Raw genomic sequence first — 16,778 nt, 5'->3', positions numbered from 1 at the left:
GGCATGACGCGATGCATTGTACTCTTAAAATTGCTAGGTAAATTGTAATTGAAGAAATCCTATATTGTAGATTTGTATAACTCCCAAAGGGAGGCAGATAAAATCTGCCTTTTATAATAAGAGATATACCATTCATAAAACACATAGAACTATTCTTTGTAGTACTATTGTGCTAATTTTGATTAAATTTCTAATGAAATATTGTACAACTAGCATACCCATGTCATAAAAAATACCAACACTTTTATTAATGATAGAAAGTGGTGCATCAATACAATGGGGTAAACCATTGCTTACAAACACAAAATCGAAGCACTTGAAGAATCAGACACAGTTGTAACATCTTGGATGAAAATATCACCCACATAATGCATGTGTGTGTATATACACACACATATATATATGTATGTATACATATATATACACATGTGTGCGTATATATATATATATATATATAATATATATATATATATATATATCACCGTGACTGACCAGGCTATCAGATGTTGCTAAACATCGCTGGTCATAATGCGCTTCACATTGTTTTAGCCTTCAAATGATGCCACACCGCTGGCTAAGCGGGCAGGCCAACAGAAGAAAGAGTGACAGAAAGTTGTGGTGAAAGAGTACAGCAGGGATCACCACCACCCCCTACCAGAGCTCAATAAACACTCACAACAGCCGGTCTGGGAATCGAAACCGCGATCCTACAACAGCGAGTCCGCTGCCCTAACCACTGGGCCATTGCGCCTCCACACACACAACACACACACACACACACATATATATATATATTCCTTCTTTCCTGAGCATCCAATAATACTATATTTGTTCCATGTTCTCGTGTTGTTGTGTTTTTTTTGTGCTTTCTTGTTTGGATTAACTTTATATATATATATATATATAATTAATGTGTTTGAAAATGGAGTGATTTAATGGATATAAATTAATTTATTAATTATTTAACATTACCAACTTTTTTTATTCTAACGTGACTGATGAGTCACCAATTGCTGATAAGTTTTGTCTTTAATATGGTTTCGGTTTCAAATAGAAGATATCTCACCCGATTTACACTGTTAATCACATCTAGAAATACCCGAATGCTAAATGATCTAAAAAAAATTTTAATTCATTTATTGTAAAACAGAAATTTCTTAGTTACTTATGTTCTATGTTGTGCCTAAAGTCATGATTCTTTTGAAAATATCAGTGGAACTAGTGCCACCCAAAATCTCTTCTACCCATGCCTACAAAATGTGTTAATAAATAAATAAATGCGCCCTTTTAAAGCCTAGCCAAGCTCATGGGCCTAGTTTCTCGGTTTCAATGGCGTATGTGTTCCCCAGCTGGACGGGACGCCAGTCCATCGCAGCGTTACTCATTTTTGCCAGCTGAGTGGACTGAAACAACATGAAATGAAGTGTCTTGCTCAAGAACACAACGCATTGCCCGGTCCAGGAATTGAAACCACAACCTTACGATCATGATGCTGACACCCTAACCACTAATCCATGACTCTCCACACAAAATCTGTTACTGTACCATAATGTAAACTTTCAATATTAATGTTGATCCCTCCTGTTGCTCTATCTTGACATAATTCTTCAGTATTAATATTGATCCTACTGTTGCTTTACTATGTATGTAAATCCTTCTGTATTAATTTTGATCCCTTCAGTCAGTGAAATAAATCTCCATTACACTTTCCATCTCTATTTTTCCCAGGAGAAAGTCAACAAGTTGCCATCAAAGAGATATAAAAACTATGATGATGAGATTGATGATCTGAACCAGAAAGCATTCTCATCTCTTTTCAGAGTAAGACTTTCTGTTTTTTTGTTTGTTTGTTGTTGTTGTTGTTGTTGTTGTTGTTAAGCAACAAGACGGGTAAGGGTGATTAGGTGATGGTCTAGGGTTTAGGGATGGGAGACACCAGGCCTTGGCAAAAAAAAAACTTTGGTCGTCTTGTTGTAGTCGAGGGCTCTTCGTTGGACGCCCGACACCACTGGGCGGTGGCCCTCGAAGTCGCTGGAAATGGAGATCTCCAGGTCCAAATTCTTGAACTGCTGTTGTTGCTGCTGCTGCCATTGGCTGCATTGCTGTTGTTCTTTGTTGTTGTTTACCTCCAGGTCACCCTGACCGAACAGACCTTTGATCAAAGCCATTCCAGCTATGGCCCTCTCATCATCTTTTCATATGTCATGGACTACATTAAGTAGTATATCCTTCTTTACTTATGATAGTGGAGGTATGACTCGAAGAATATTTGGCTGCTTTTTCATGTAGGTGAAGTGACCACCCAGAGACTCACTCATTGTTACTTTTGGTACTCATGTTGAGCTTTGGGGTTATTGGTGTTGTCTAGCCCCAGGCCAGCACTGACTGAACTGATCAATGATCAAAGATATTCTGACCATGATCATCCAGTCATTTTGTTGATATAATGTGCATAAGATCACATCCTAAATGTGTTCTTTTATTCACTAGCAGAATATGATATGAGGGAGATTTGGTTGCTATCTTCTAGTAGGTCAAGCAACATGCTAGATGCTCTAGCAATTGCAATGCAGTAGAGATTCTAGCAACTGGACATTCAGCCATTGGCGACACATGAGGGCCTCTGGCAATTACATATCCAGACATTAGCTATACACTGGGCGCTCTAGCAACTGCACATTCTACCATTAGCAGTGCATGGGGGTTCTTCTAGTAGCTGTACATTCAACTATGAGCAACGCATTTGGGGAATCACAGACAAGCCAGCAAGAGAGTCTCTGTGCAGTTGTTTGACCTGTTGGAAACAGCAGCCAAATTCTGTCATATCACACACTATCATCTGCTTTTACAGAAGTTCATTTTTGAAATAAGTCTTAGATATATGAAACTTACATCAGGATGGTCATGACCAAGCCACGCTTGATCTTGTTTACTCAACTGAGGCTAATATGTGGTTAAATACTGACAGCTTTCAGACAAACACAAAATACCAGCAAACACATGCACATGTGTACGTGCGCATGCACACACACACTCTTGGTGGACAACCTTGTTAGGACCCCTTCTAAACTGAAGCAATTCTGGGTTTGCCAAGAGTGCAACTGTTCTCTATTGACCAAGGTTATCATGGGTCTGTTTGTTGTAGTTCTTACATACACTGGCAGAGTAGATAGCTGTCTATTAAATTACTTGGTGGCCTTACTGGTGCCATGTAAAAAGCAGCCAGTACACTTTGTAAAGTGGTTAGCATTCATTAAGAAGGGCATCCAGCCATAGAAACTATACCAAAGCAGACAGTAAAGCTTGGCACAGTCCTCTGGTTTGCCAGCTTCTGTCAAATCATCCAACTCATGCCAGTTTGGAAAAAAGACATTAAATGATGATGATGATGATGATGACGATGTCGATGACAATGATGATGGTGGTGGTGGTGTGGTGCTGCTGATTGTATACTGAAACATTAACTTTTCTACTCTAGGCACAAGGCCTGAAATTTTGGGGGAGGGGGGGCAGTCGATTAGATTGACCCAGTACACAACTGGTACCTAATTTATCGACCCTGAAAGGATGAAAGGCAAAGTCGACCTTGGTGTAATTTGAACTAAGAACAAAAAGACAGATGAAATACTGCTAAGCTTTTCACCCGGCGTGCTAATGTTTCTGCCAGCTCACCACCTTATGAAATATTATCCTGTATATATACCACACAATAAAACATCACCGTTCAATGAAATACATTGTGTAATGTAGTCCATAAGCTAAATGAATAATCACATATGCAATAAATACAGAGTATTCATTATTCACTACAAGTGACATGTCTCTGAAGAGGTTCACTTCACCATTTCATGGTTTCATGTTTCATTCCATCATGTAGCACCTTAGACAAGTGTCTTCTACCATAACCTCAGCTGATCTACACCAGGCATGAAGAGACCCTTTTTGAGAAATGGGTTGCATGAAGCATGGCTCATCATCAGACCATAACCCTTTAGCATTTAAACTGGCCATATCCGGCCAAAAGTATTCTGCCTGTTTTATGTTCAAACTGGCCAGATCTGGTCTCTCACACCAACCTACAATATCATTTTAAAAATTAACAGCTACCTCATCAAAATCTCATAGCTACAAGATAATGCACAATTAGTTCAAAACAATGTGGAAAAAAAAGCATCAATTTTGGCAGAATAATGCAAACACTAAAGGGTTAAATGTCTTCAGCAGAGTCCACACCTTTGCAAGCATTCAGATCGGTTCTCTGGTCTGAGGTTCTGTAAATGGGTATAAGAACTTCTGTCCTTCTTCCTCTGATTAGTACATGGAAAGTAAAATTAAAAGATCATATTCCCTTGGTTGCTTTTATGCCAGAAGATCTGTTCAGAAACAACAAGAGTAAATATGCTGCCTATGACATCGATTACTACTTTTGCTATCATTGCAATTGTAAATAACAATTATAATATTTCACGTGTTACTTTCTTAACAGAATTTTCTCTCATTTTGTTCCAGGCTAAAAGACTAAATGGTTCTGTTACCAGTTTATTTGAAGACGGGAAAAAATTGAAGAAGTTGGCCAAATTACCAGAAATGAAAGGTTTAATGACTGACATCATTAGTAAGTATTAATTGGTAATAAAATATTACTATACTTAATCATATATTAATAAGCACTGGCATAGATGTGTGTTTAAGAAGTTAGCTTCTCAATTACATGGTTTCAGATTTAGCTCTACTGCATAGCTCCTTGGGCACATGTCTTCTGCTATAGCCCCAGGGGGGACAATGTTTTGTAAGTGTATCCTGTAGATGGAAACTGAAAGAAGCCTGTGTGTTTCTATCTCCTTCTCTTGACATCATGTGATAGTTGTAAATGAATGTCTCAAGCAGTGAAATTAATTTCTAATATTCTGTGAAAACATGAAAATGTCTTTTTAACAAAAAACAAAAGACGGTGCTAGTACCACATAAAAAGCATTCACACTACTCTTTAGAGTGGTTGGTATTAGGAAGGGCATCCAGCTGTAGAAACCATGCCAAAGTAGACAGTGGCCTACCAACTCCTGTAAAACTATCCAACCCATGCCTGCATGGAAGACAGATGTTAAATGATGATGATAATGATGTCTGGCCATAGGGAAATATTAGGGAGAGTTTACGAAAAAAACAAAAGACGAAGGCAGGTGGTGTATAAAACAAAAAGAATAGAAAAAGTCTTTTATGTTTCGAGCCTACGCTCTTCTACAGAAAGGGACACAGAAAAAAACAAGAAGAGAAAAAAAATGTTTAGTGGCTAACGATCTATCATGGCGACATAGGGAAATATTACCTTGTTTAGAAAAAGGTGAAGAGTGGTGACAGGAAAGGACTCCAGCCATAGAAAATCTCCTTCAATAAACTCTGTCCAACCTATGGATAAGTGAATGTTAAAATGATAATGAGGATGAAATGTACAATTATAGTTGGACACATGAATTAATATCGGGCTAGGAGCATTAGTGAAGAGTACAACCAGTTTTAGATAAACTAAAAGCCTGGAGTGCTGTCAGACAGGCTTGCCTGAGATGCAAGTAGAGCAGTAGGACTATTTTGCATGTTCATGTTCAGTGTCTGATCATTACTGAGATATAGATTTATTTCAAACAGCTGTGTGTAGGGTGGGTCTAACCAGTGGCCAAGCCTATCATAAAGATTACTCCACTGCCCTTTAACAAAAGAAAACAAAAAAAACTGGCAAGTAGTTTTCCTTTGACTGCTGACTATAGAGAAAGAGGTTGTGTGGTTAATGAGGCTAAGAGGACTGAAGACACACTTTTCTCTTTGGTCAATCCCTCACTGACTTTTTTCCCTTTCGTTACCAACCCAGCTGAAACCGGTTCTGGCTCTGAGTACAAATGTCTTATTTTCATAAGTTCTGAATTAAAATCTTCCACTAAACCTTAGTCACAATTTATGTTCCTAACACTAGTTGAGTGATAACTAAGATATTTTACTAAATTCTTTGTTTTATTTAAATTAATTGAAAGAGACATACAACATCTCAAAATAAATACGGTAACAAAAGGGTTAGTTCCATTTAGAAAGAAAGGAAGTTGAGAGTGAAGAGCAATAAAGTATTTAACTTAGCCCTTTAGCATTCAGATTACTCTATCAAATCTAATTCTTATATGTTCACATTGTTTTAAATTAATCATGTATTGTCTCATAGATTTCAAAGATGTAATTGCTTGTTTTTAGAATAACATTGTAGGGTAGATGTAAGAGACTGGATTTGGTTGCTTTGAACATAAAACAGATAGTATATATGGGCTGGATATGACTGGTTTGAATGCTAAAGGGTTAATTGACCAATGAATTGATTTGGGAGCTGGGAGTATTAGTGAGGAACACTACCAGTTTTAGGGAAACTATACAGGCACAGAGTATCAAGATGGGCCTGTCTGAACATTACTAAGTTATGAAGTTAATGTCTGATGGCTGATGTTGAATGTAACGTGGATCCAGCCATTGTTCTACTGCCTTCCTTTAATCAAATGAGTTGGCAGTATTCTTTTGTCTGGTGGCCGTAGGGGAAAAGGTATGATACATGAGGCTGAGAGGAGTGAAGACATACTTTCCTCTTCAGTCAGGTTCTCTATAACTTTTTTTTAAAGTTTCATTTAGAAAGGAAGATGAAAGTGAAGAGAGAGTTACTCTATCATGGTGACATAGGGAAATATTACTTGTTTAGAAAAAGGTGAAGAGTGATGACAGGAAAGGATTCCAGCCGTAGAAAATCTCCTTCAATAAACTATGTCCAACCTATGGATAAGTGAATGTTAAAATGATAATGAGGATGAAATGTTACTCTCTTCCAGTAATTTTTTTTTTTTTCATAAGTGGGTGTCAGAGGTGAAATTGGCAAGAGAATGACTGTTTTTAGAAAGCAGCTGTAAGTTGGAGAACAACTGTTCAGAAAGGGAACTTGCTTTTGCTAGTCAGGAGAACCTAGATCTATAGAGTTCCTATATACCTTTAGTTGGAGTTCCCTAATATTAAAAAGACTTTATTATCACCCAAAATTATTTTTTATATCTCATTCAATTTTTTCCTCACCTCATAAGATTTCTACATAAACCTGAAATTTTTTGTAACCTGCAATAAAAAATATTCACTTTTGACTACCTCAGTCAATACTGTATTTGTTTTTATCCATTTCTTCTCTGTTCACCCTTTTTAGGTACTGGCCATGTAAGAGTTTTCCTTACCATAACATAATAACAATTTTCATCTTTTTTTCTTTTTTAGATTTTTAATCATTTCTGTTGTTTTTTTTTTTCCTCCTCCTTACAACTGTCCTTTACATTTTCAACATAGATTTTGTTCATATTTTGTAACTGTGATTCAATGTTTTCTGAGTTCAGATTCCACTAGGGTTGGCTTTGCTTTTCATCCTTTCGGAGCTAGTGAAAGAAGAACTAGTTGAACACTGAGGTTGCTATAATCAACTAACCTTCTACTTCTTGTTATTGAAGTACAATAACTCTTGCAATTATTGTGCTGAAGTACAATAAGTACAGTTACTGAAGTGATAGACTGGCTTCAACTGAAGTTGACTTGGGATTTAAAATTTTGGTGAAGAACTTGGACTCAAAGACTGTTTCTCAGTGGAGCAATTCCATTCGTTATATTAGAGTGTGTGTGTGTCTGAAGATTAAATATGCATCCATGTAGCTCTACTAAAACTTAATGAATTTTTTATTCCAACCCCTCCTCTTATGTTTTCAGACATGATCAACTATATCAAACAGATCAATATAGGTAAAAAACAAGAAACACTGGAAGAGCTGTTGGATAAAGCTCATAAACTTAAGAAGGCAATTAATGACAGAAACTTTATGAAACCTCGGCAAAAATCTGAAAAGGAGTTGGATGAAGCTAACGAAAGTAAAAATGATTTATACTCTATTTTAAGTTTATTAGATGCATGCACACACGCGCATACCCACCCACCCACACACACACACACACACACAAATACACACTTGTACACACATATACATACACATTAAGACACACTCACGCAGACACCCATAGACATATATACACACTTGCACATACTCACACACACACACACACACATCCATATTTACATACACATGGAAACACACACATTCACTAATATTCACACTCTCACACATATAAACACATCACATACACTCCACATACACATATGTACACACACATGCACTCAAATACACACTCATACACACTCTCATACATTCACACACACATGTGTACAAACATATATAAACCCACATTCATTCACACTCACATGGCAGAAATACACACTCAGACTCACGTGCACACTAATACATACTCATATTCAATCTCACACACACACACACACACACACACACACACAACCACATACATGTACACATACACACTCTCACACATGCACAAACACACTCTCTCTCCTTCTCTCCCCCCCTCTTTCTCTCATACACACATGCACATAAACTGAATTTATTTGTTTACTAGCTTAAGGTAACCCACTCTACGCACGGGTAAGGTTATGGGTGTTACTTTCTGTTCCTTCCTTTCTGTTTCTTATCGCCACATTCTCTTGTTTCTCTCTCCTTTCTCACTTTCCCAATCTCTTACTCTTCCTTTATCTCGGATGCTCCCTCACTTTCTCTTACTTTTTATCTTTCTCTATCTATCTCTCTCCCATTTATAAATAATTAGATTTCCGCGTTTAAATTACAAATCTGCTTCCACTTTACCATGTTTAAAATTTGATTGAAATCGGGCAAAAGGTGTCCGATCTAGACCCCCAAGTGTCCCCCCCCCCCAAAATCAATAAAATCCCAGTTTTCACACCAAAGCAACCACTGTACCGCCCCAAAACATCTCGCAATCAATTTCCCACCTCAAGTTATGCCCTCCTGTAAATTTTAATCTCCTTTAAGCCCCATTTAGACCCCTTTTTCACATAAAAATCCAATTTATATCAATGTTCGCCTTCTTCATTTTATAGATTAGACAGATATACCAGGCCTTGCTCGGAATTAAAATAGCTTATTATCATTTTACTTGTTTCGCATTATAACCCGATTTCATTCGGGTGTATGTGGGCCCACATTTTAAAAGATGAGGAATTTTGCCCTAGAGGTGATGCCTTTCAATTAAGCAAACTTAATGTTGCCTTGCAAACTCACTAGCACTTTTAACATAGGTGTGCATATTTTCAGCTGAATCTGATCACATATGCACACATTATATATATATATAATATATATATATATATATATATTTATACATATGCATTAAATATGTATATATATATATATGCATTTTGTATACATGTTTACACATATATATATATATATCTACACACACATATATATATATCTACACACATATATACAAATATATACACTTATATATATATATATCAATTTACTATCAATTTAACACCAAGTGGCTTAGCACATAAAAACCAGGGATACAAAATAAATTTATACATAAATATGAGAGAGTAACCACTATGTGGTTGACTCTAGTGCTAAAAATAGATCTATTTTTAGCACTAGAGTTGACCACATAGTGGTTACTCTCTCCTATTTATGTATATATATATACACATTATATATATATTTATATACACACATATTTTGTTTATAACATCAAAGTTGTGCTACAGCTTGTTCAGTGAATAGAGAAACTAGTGAAGTCGAAAATAACATTCTCTAATAGCAGAATGCATAAAAGCAATAAATAAATAAATAGAAATAATATTAGTCTAATGAACGGATGCTGTGTCATTCATCCATTTCTGTGTAGGCCTTATTAGTTTCCTTATCTTTGCTTCATTTATACATCTCTTTTATACATCGATTTCCTTTTGTCTATCCCTCAACCTATTGTCCTTGTTTCTAACCCTCTCTGTCATCCATTTACATTGTATATTCTATACAACAGAAATACATCTTTTGTTTTTGGTTTGTTTCTGTATCTAATTAAAGACAGTTGACTGTACATTTTTTTCTTATATCTTAAGAGGGTCATTACACCAATGATAAACACATGGAATTGTCCAATTTCACTTCTTTATTATTAGTCAGTTGGTTAATTATTTAACTAACTAGGCGCAGGAGTGGCTGTGTGATAAGTAGCTTGCTAACCAACCACATGGTTCCGGGTTCAGTCCCACTGCGTGGCATCTTGGGCAAGTGTCTTCTGCTATGGCCTCGGGCCGACCAAAGCCTTGTGAGTGGATTTGGTAGACAGAAACTGAAAGAAGCCTGTTGTATATATGTATATATATATGTATGTGTGTGTATATGTTTGTGTGTCTGTGTTTGTCCCTCTAGCATTGCTTGACAACTGATGCTGGTTTGTTTACATCCCCGTCACTTAGCGGTTCGGCAAAAAGATACCGATAGAATAAGTACTGGGCTTACAAAGAATAAGTCCCGGGGTCGATTTGCTCGACTAAAGGCGGTGCTCCAGCATGGCCGCAGTCAAATGACTGAAACAAGTAAAAGAGTAAATAAATAATTGATTACTCACTTAACCCTTTAGCATTCAGATTACTCTATCAAATGTAAGGCTTATTTATTTACATTGTTTTGAATTTATCCTCATTACCTTGTGGCCTTGAGATTTCGATTATGTGGCTGTATATTTTTTAGGCTAACATTGTAGGGTAGATGTAAGAGGTTGGATCTAGCCAGTTTGAGCACAAAACAGACCATTTTGGCCAGATACGGCCAGTATAAATGCTAAAGGGTTAATTGGTTGGTTAATCTCAGCAGACCTGGAGGAGAGCGGGCATGTCATTTATGAGGTTATGAATGGTGATCAAAGGACTTTGGCAAACAACTGATTGATTGATTAACCAACTGATTAAGAAATCAGTTAGTTAGGTTTTTAAATAACTAACCAATTGACTAATAATAAAAATAAATGAAATGGAACCTGTGCATGTGTTTACTATTAATATAATCACCATCCCAAGGTACCACAAAATTTGTTTCAACTCACAAGTTCACATCAAGAATCTTGCAGACCAAAGGCAAAAGTGTAATAGACTTTATATTTTGTTTATGTTTTAATTGATTTTCTTGAAATTTCCCTTGTAGCTATGCGCAAAGTCAATCGACTAAAGCAGCCAGTTATTAATGAGCAAAAGAAACTCAATAGAACAAAAGAAAAAATTAATGATATGGAAAAGAGACTGATGGCAATTGCTAAAGATATCAAGGATAGTAAAGTTAATTCTGTTACTGCTTTGAGAATGCTAAAGGCCATAGAAAACAGCAAAGAGTTGGTAAGTTTTAATGTATCACATTACTCTGTTATATTGCTGTATATAGACACAGACATGACTGTGAGATTAAGAAGTTAACTTTGCAACCATGTCATTTTGGGGTTCAGTCCCACTAAGTGGCACCTTAAGCAAGTGTCTTCTACTGTGACCCTTGTAAGCAATTGCATTCTACTGTAAGCCTTGTAATGAATTTGATAGATGGAAAATGTGTGAAAGCTTCCTATGTATGTATTATCTTCATCATTATCCTTTAACATCTGTTTTCCATGCTGCATGGGTTGGACGATTTTACCAGAGCTGACAGGCTGGAGAGTTGCACCAGGTTCCATCTGATTTGGCTTGGTTTCTATGGCTGGATGTCCTTCTTAACACCAACCACTTTGCAGTGTGTGCTGGGTGCTTTCAATGTGGGACTGGCATGAGTGTTTTTATGTGGCACCAGCATGGGTGCTTTTCACATGGCATCAGCACAGAACTCTTGAAGGCCAGTCCCCTTCATCAGGAGGAGTGACCTTAACACTTCTGCCATGGAGAAAGGGTATCTCAGTCCATTATCATCTTGTCCAAAAGGTTCAGATTCCTGAGGTTGTCTATTAATACTTTGACCCATGTCTTCTTGGGTCTCTTTCTTCCATGAGTTCTATCCACTTTGAGATATCAGTATTTCTTTATGGAGCTGTTGACATCCATCCGTTTCACATGACCAAACTAGTGCAGTCTTTTCTCTTGCACACTGCATCTTATTCCTCTTATGCCTAAATTTTCACTTAATACACTAGCACTTTGTCATATATGTACACTTACATTAAACATAGCAGAGTATACTAGCCTCATTCCTCTCTAACATTTGCATGCTCTCTGCATTCAGGGGCCACATCTCATCATGATGTAAAGTTGCTGTTTTTATACATGCATCATACAATCTTCCTTTCACTTGGAGAGAGAAATCTTTGGTTGTCAACAAGAGTAAAAACTCTCTGAATTTTCTCCATCCTATTCTTCTAGCTATTACACTCTCCATAGATCCTCTCCCATCACTTACTTGGTCCCCTAAGTAGCAGATATCATCAACTACTTCAAAAGAGCCCCCACAGCATTTGAAAATGTATGTGTGTGTTTTTTAAATTCAGCAAAAAATACCAACAGGTAAATGACCAAACTTAAAATAGCAGAACTGGGGTTGATTTGTTCAATTAAACCATCAAGGTACCCCAACATGCCTGCAGCTCAATGATTGAAACAAGTCAAACATGAATGATAATATTTACTTTTGTTAGGACAATAAACTGTGGCAGTATATAATTCTCTACTGGTAAGTTCTGAGTTCAAATCTAACCAGCATTGATTTACTTTTGTTCATTAAGTACCTGAATATTTATAGAGTGGATTTTTTTCTGGCAAATATATTCTTTAAACATATGCCTTGTCCAAAAAACTTTACTAAACTCTTGCAAAAGGTCAAATGTTAATTCTTGTACTTTGGAGAAATAATATTTACATTTTTAAAATAAAATTGAAAAAAAGTATAGTTAATGAAAAAATTTCTTGATTTAAAAGCAATAATTTCTCACAGTTGTGGCTGTGTGGTAATAAGTTTGCTTCCCAACAACAAGGTTCCAGGTTTGGTCCCACTGTGTGTCACCTAGCAAGTGTCTTCTTCTATTATCCTAGACTGACCAAAGCTTTGTGAGTGGATTTGGTATGTGGAAAGTGAAAGAAGCCTGTTGAATATATTTATATGTATACACACGCACACACATACGTATGCATGTATATATCTGTGTGTGTCTTTGTGATTGTGTATTCCTCACCCTCACTTGACAACCAGTGTGGGTAAGTTACATCCCCATAACTTAGCAGTTCAGCAGGAGTCCAATAGAAGCATTAAGCTTATAAAAGTAAGTATTGGGGTCAATTACTTTAATTAAAACCCTTTCAAGGCAGTGCCCCAGCATGGCTGCAGTCCAATGGTTGAAACAACTAAAAGATACAAAATACAGTGAATCTGTCGCAGTGATACATTTTCCAGTTGCCGAAGCATAGCATGAGCCTGAACTGGTTTGCAATTCATAATTTTTTTTTTTTTTTGAGTCTTTTCACTCCAAAATGGGGAAAAAACAACAAACAAAAAACACAGGCTCGCAGGCAAAATGGCAACAGTATTCAACAAAATTCAACAACTTCAATCATAGGCATACCTGCAAGGGAGAACCTTCAACAAAAGATAACACGATTTATCTGCGACAGGAATCACAAATGATTTAACAGCAAATTTTGGTGCATACGACACTGTTCTGCTATTTCTATCATGCATACATATTTATACATTTCAGAACCATTCCTTTATCCATTCATGGGAGTGTTCAGATTCCATCATAACACACCCAGATTTCTTTGTCAAATCTATTGCTTATTTATTCACAGTGTTTTGAATTTATCATACATTATTGTGTAGCTTCAGGATTTCAATGGTGTGTTTGCATACTTTTTGAATGACATTGTAGGGTAGGTGTGATAGTTTGAATATGATCAGCTTTATCAAAAAACAGGTAGAATATGGCTAAAGGGTTAATACTCAAAATCATTTCAAGTGGAGACATCAATGGATCAATATTGACCAACTTGTTGACCCCAGTTCTAATGCTTCCTTGGTTTTTCTTTTTATTTTCTTGAATAATAATTAAAATTACAGGAAGCAGACGAACAGAATAACCCAGGCATATCCATAGAGTCAATATAGTTTAGTTATTCTGGTTCCTAAATTCTTACTATACTCCACATTTTATCATTTTTCTTTTTTTTGTTATATTTCTATCAGGAATTTGAAGAACAGTTGAAAAAGAATATATCAGAAATAGAAAAACTTCAAGATATGACTCGAGATAATCTAACTAAAACTGAAGATGTTGTGGATGATATCAAGAAAAAGAATAAGGTTTGTATTTATTATTGATTATAGAAAACAAGTTATCAATTTATCAGATCTTTTTTATATTCTTGCTTTAAAATTCATTTGTGTTTTACTCATCACCCACCATTTAAAAAAAAAAAAAACTGTTACAAAAGTGACAAAAAATATATATATTTTTAATAAGGATGTCTATTGCAGCTAATCCTTCATTCATCATATCCAACAGCTATACCTTTGTCTGTCATTGCCAATAGACATACTTCCATCTATCACAGCCAACAGCCAAATCTATTTTTGTCGCAGCCAACAGCTATATCTTTCTTTATCTCAGTGGACAGTTAGATCTTCAGCTATCACAGTTCATGGCTGTACCTTTGTCTATCATAAAACCCTGCATCCTTTTTATATAGTCTCATTCAAGACCAATATGATTTTGTTCTTCCCATTTTTTTTTATTATCTCAGATGCTGCCAAAACTGCTTTCCAGGCTTGATGCGGCCATAGATCGACTACGTTTTGATGTGGCAAATAAATATGACAACAAAATTAAGCCAGTGAAAGATTTGGTTGAGAAAGCTCTTAACCATTCAGACTCTCTTGTCGATGCCTTTGACCTTATACAGAAGTAAGTATTATTATTATTAATTAGACTATATATATATATACACACACACACACACACACACACACACACTTATATACAAGGGCATGCTGAAAAGTTCTTGGCTTTAAGGGTATCACAAAAGGCCTGGTTGGACCAACCATCTGAGTCCTTAGAAAAACTGAAGGACCACTGTAATAAGTGTGTGAATCCGAGTAGGCAATTTGTTGAATAAAATCATAATTAATCCTCCTGAATTTTCTTTTACCCAAATCCAGGAACTTTTCAGCTCGCCTTTGTATATGCCATCTTGGGTATGACAATTCAACAGGCTGGAGGATCATGACTTCCTCCAATGTCTCATTTTTAACCTGTTTCTATGTATGGCTGGCAGCCCTTCATAACATCGACCATTTTACAATATTAGGCAGGTACTGGGGTCCTATTGCAAAACTGCCAATGTACATTGTTTAGTTGTATATATTATTTTGAAAACGTATATTGTTCATATATTCTTTGAAGTACATGTCATTTAATATAAGTGCAGATATAGTGTTGTTAAAAATGTCACTTTGTAGCCATTTACTGCTTTTATCTCACTCTTTCTCTCATCCATGCTTCTCTCTCCCTCCCTTACTCCCCTCTCTCTCTCTCTGCACTCTTTCTTATCTTTCTGTCCCTTTCTTTCTCATTAGTACTCTTAATTTATTACCTCTCTTTTCCCTTTCTCTCTTTCATTCATACTCTTTATTTATTTCCTTCCCTCTGTCATCTACACTCTTCATTCATCTCTCTCTCCTTCTCTTTCTCTACCTTTCTCCCCCCCCCCCTCTCAGCTCCTGATCTCATTATCAAATGTCAGCCATCAGTCTAAAATGTGTTTCTCCTCCATTTACAGACAATACTTCACATTTAAAAACCAGTCTGATCCATCTCTTGTTGCTGCCACAGCATATAAGAAAATAGTTGATTCCATTAATGAGGCACAGAAAGCAGCCAAGAATGCCCTCAATAAAAGCACTATAGCACAGAAAGAGGTAAGACATTGTCCAAACTCTGAAAGTCACAAGAATCTGTAAAATCAACGATTATCTCCAATTTTCATAGCAGTAGAAATATAAGAGAGACAAAAGAAAATCCCTGGGACTGGATATCCACCTCTAATTAGTAATTTTTCTTGATTGAGGATCTCATTTCAGCACACACCACTGGTTATTGTGGTCAGTGTGTTCAGTGTTTGCTTAGTCATTCTAGTAACTTAGAACTTGTTAAGATCATTTACCGACATGTAATTATCTCTGCTTCCCTCTCTGTTTCCTCCTAGCACCACCACAGGTGTGTTTTCAACAATAGCCATTGATCAGTAGCTTTATTACATCTAATACCATACCGTATTAGGACATCATTAATGCAAGTAGAATGTATATTTTTTACACAAAACTCCTCCAAAATGATAAAACTCAGCAGCTTGGTCTTTGTGATTCAGAGAAGTGACCAGTGCTGTATTTGGGTAATCAAAACTAATAAGTGATCTGTGCCATTGTTACAAAACATGTCCAGTCAGAACTAATAAGAAATCACCAAACCTTTGCTACTCCCCCAATCTTCAACAAATTCTTCATGCTGTTGGAGATCTACAGCATGAAAAGTGTTTGTTAATTCCATAAAGGCAATATCTCTCATCCTATTATACCATCAATAATATGACATCTACCATACTTGAAAGTTAGTGGGACAGTTTTAATCATGTACAAATTTTATAACCATAGTCTATTTCCTTTCCCTGTGATCTTCAGTGCAATTTCCATAGAACCAGATCTATGAAACTCCTTTGTCACATATCTATTTGTCAATGAAGTCTGACCTGAGTACTTTTCTGGTTGAAACATTCTGTATTGCAAAGGAAAATAATTGACATAACTGTATGTTTTCAGAATTATATTGTAAAGGAA

General features: G+C 36.2%; 1 protein-coding gene across 1 annotated transcript in view; it reads left to right on the top strand.

Moving 5' to 3' along the window:
- The window catches only part of LOC115216168 (laminin subunit alpha), a 94,352-nt gene that overhangs the window by 1,963 nt on the left and 75,611 nt on the right, over nucleotides 1-16,778 (top strand). Inside the window, exons 2-8 of the mRNA XM_029785366.2 lie at nucleotides 1,729-1,821; nucleotides 4,510-4,615; nucleotides 7,765-7,923; nucleotides 11,127-11,314; nucleotides 14,133-14,249; nucleotides 14,690-14,850; nucleotides 15,725-15,863. Of these exons, the coding sequence (XP_029641226.1) occupies nucleotides 1,729-1,821; nucleotides 4,510-4,615; nucleotides 7,765-7,923; nucleotides 11,127-11,314; nucleotides 14,133-14,249; nucleotides 14,690-14,850; nucleotides 15,725-15,863 (963 nt within the window). The remainder of the gene's footprint in view (nucleotides 1-1,728; nucleotides 1,822-4,509; nucleotides 4,616-7,764; nucleotides 7,924-11,126; nucleotides 11,315-14,132; nucleotides 14,250-14,689; nucleotides 14,851-15,724; nucleotides 15,864-16,778) is intronic.

This window comes from Octopus sinensis, linkage group LG10, assembly GCF_006345805.1.
Source record: "Octopus sinensis linkage group LG10, ASM634580v1, whole genome shotgun sequence".
Taxonomy (NCBI): Eukaryota; Metazoa; Mollusca; class Cephalopoda; order Octopoda; family Octopodidae; genus Octopus; species Octopus sinensis.
Note: the sequence above shows the minus strand (reverse complement) of the source record. Positions and strands in the feature narration are given on the sequence as shown.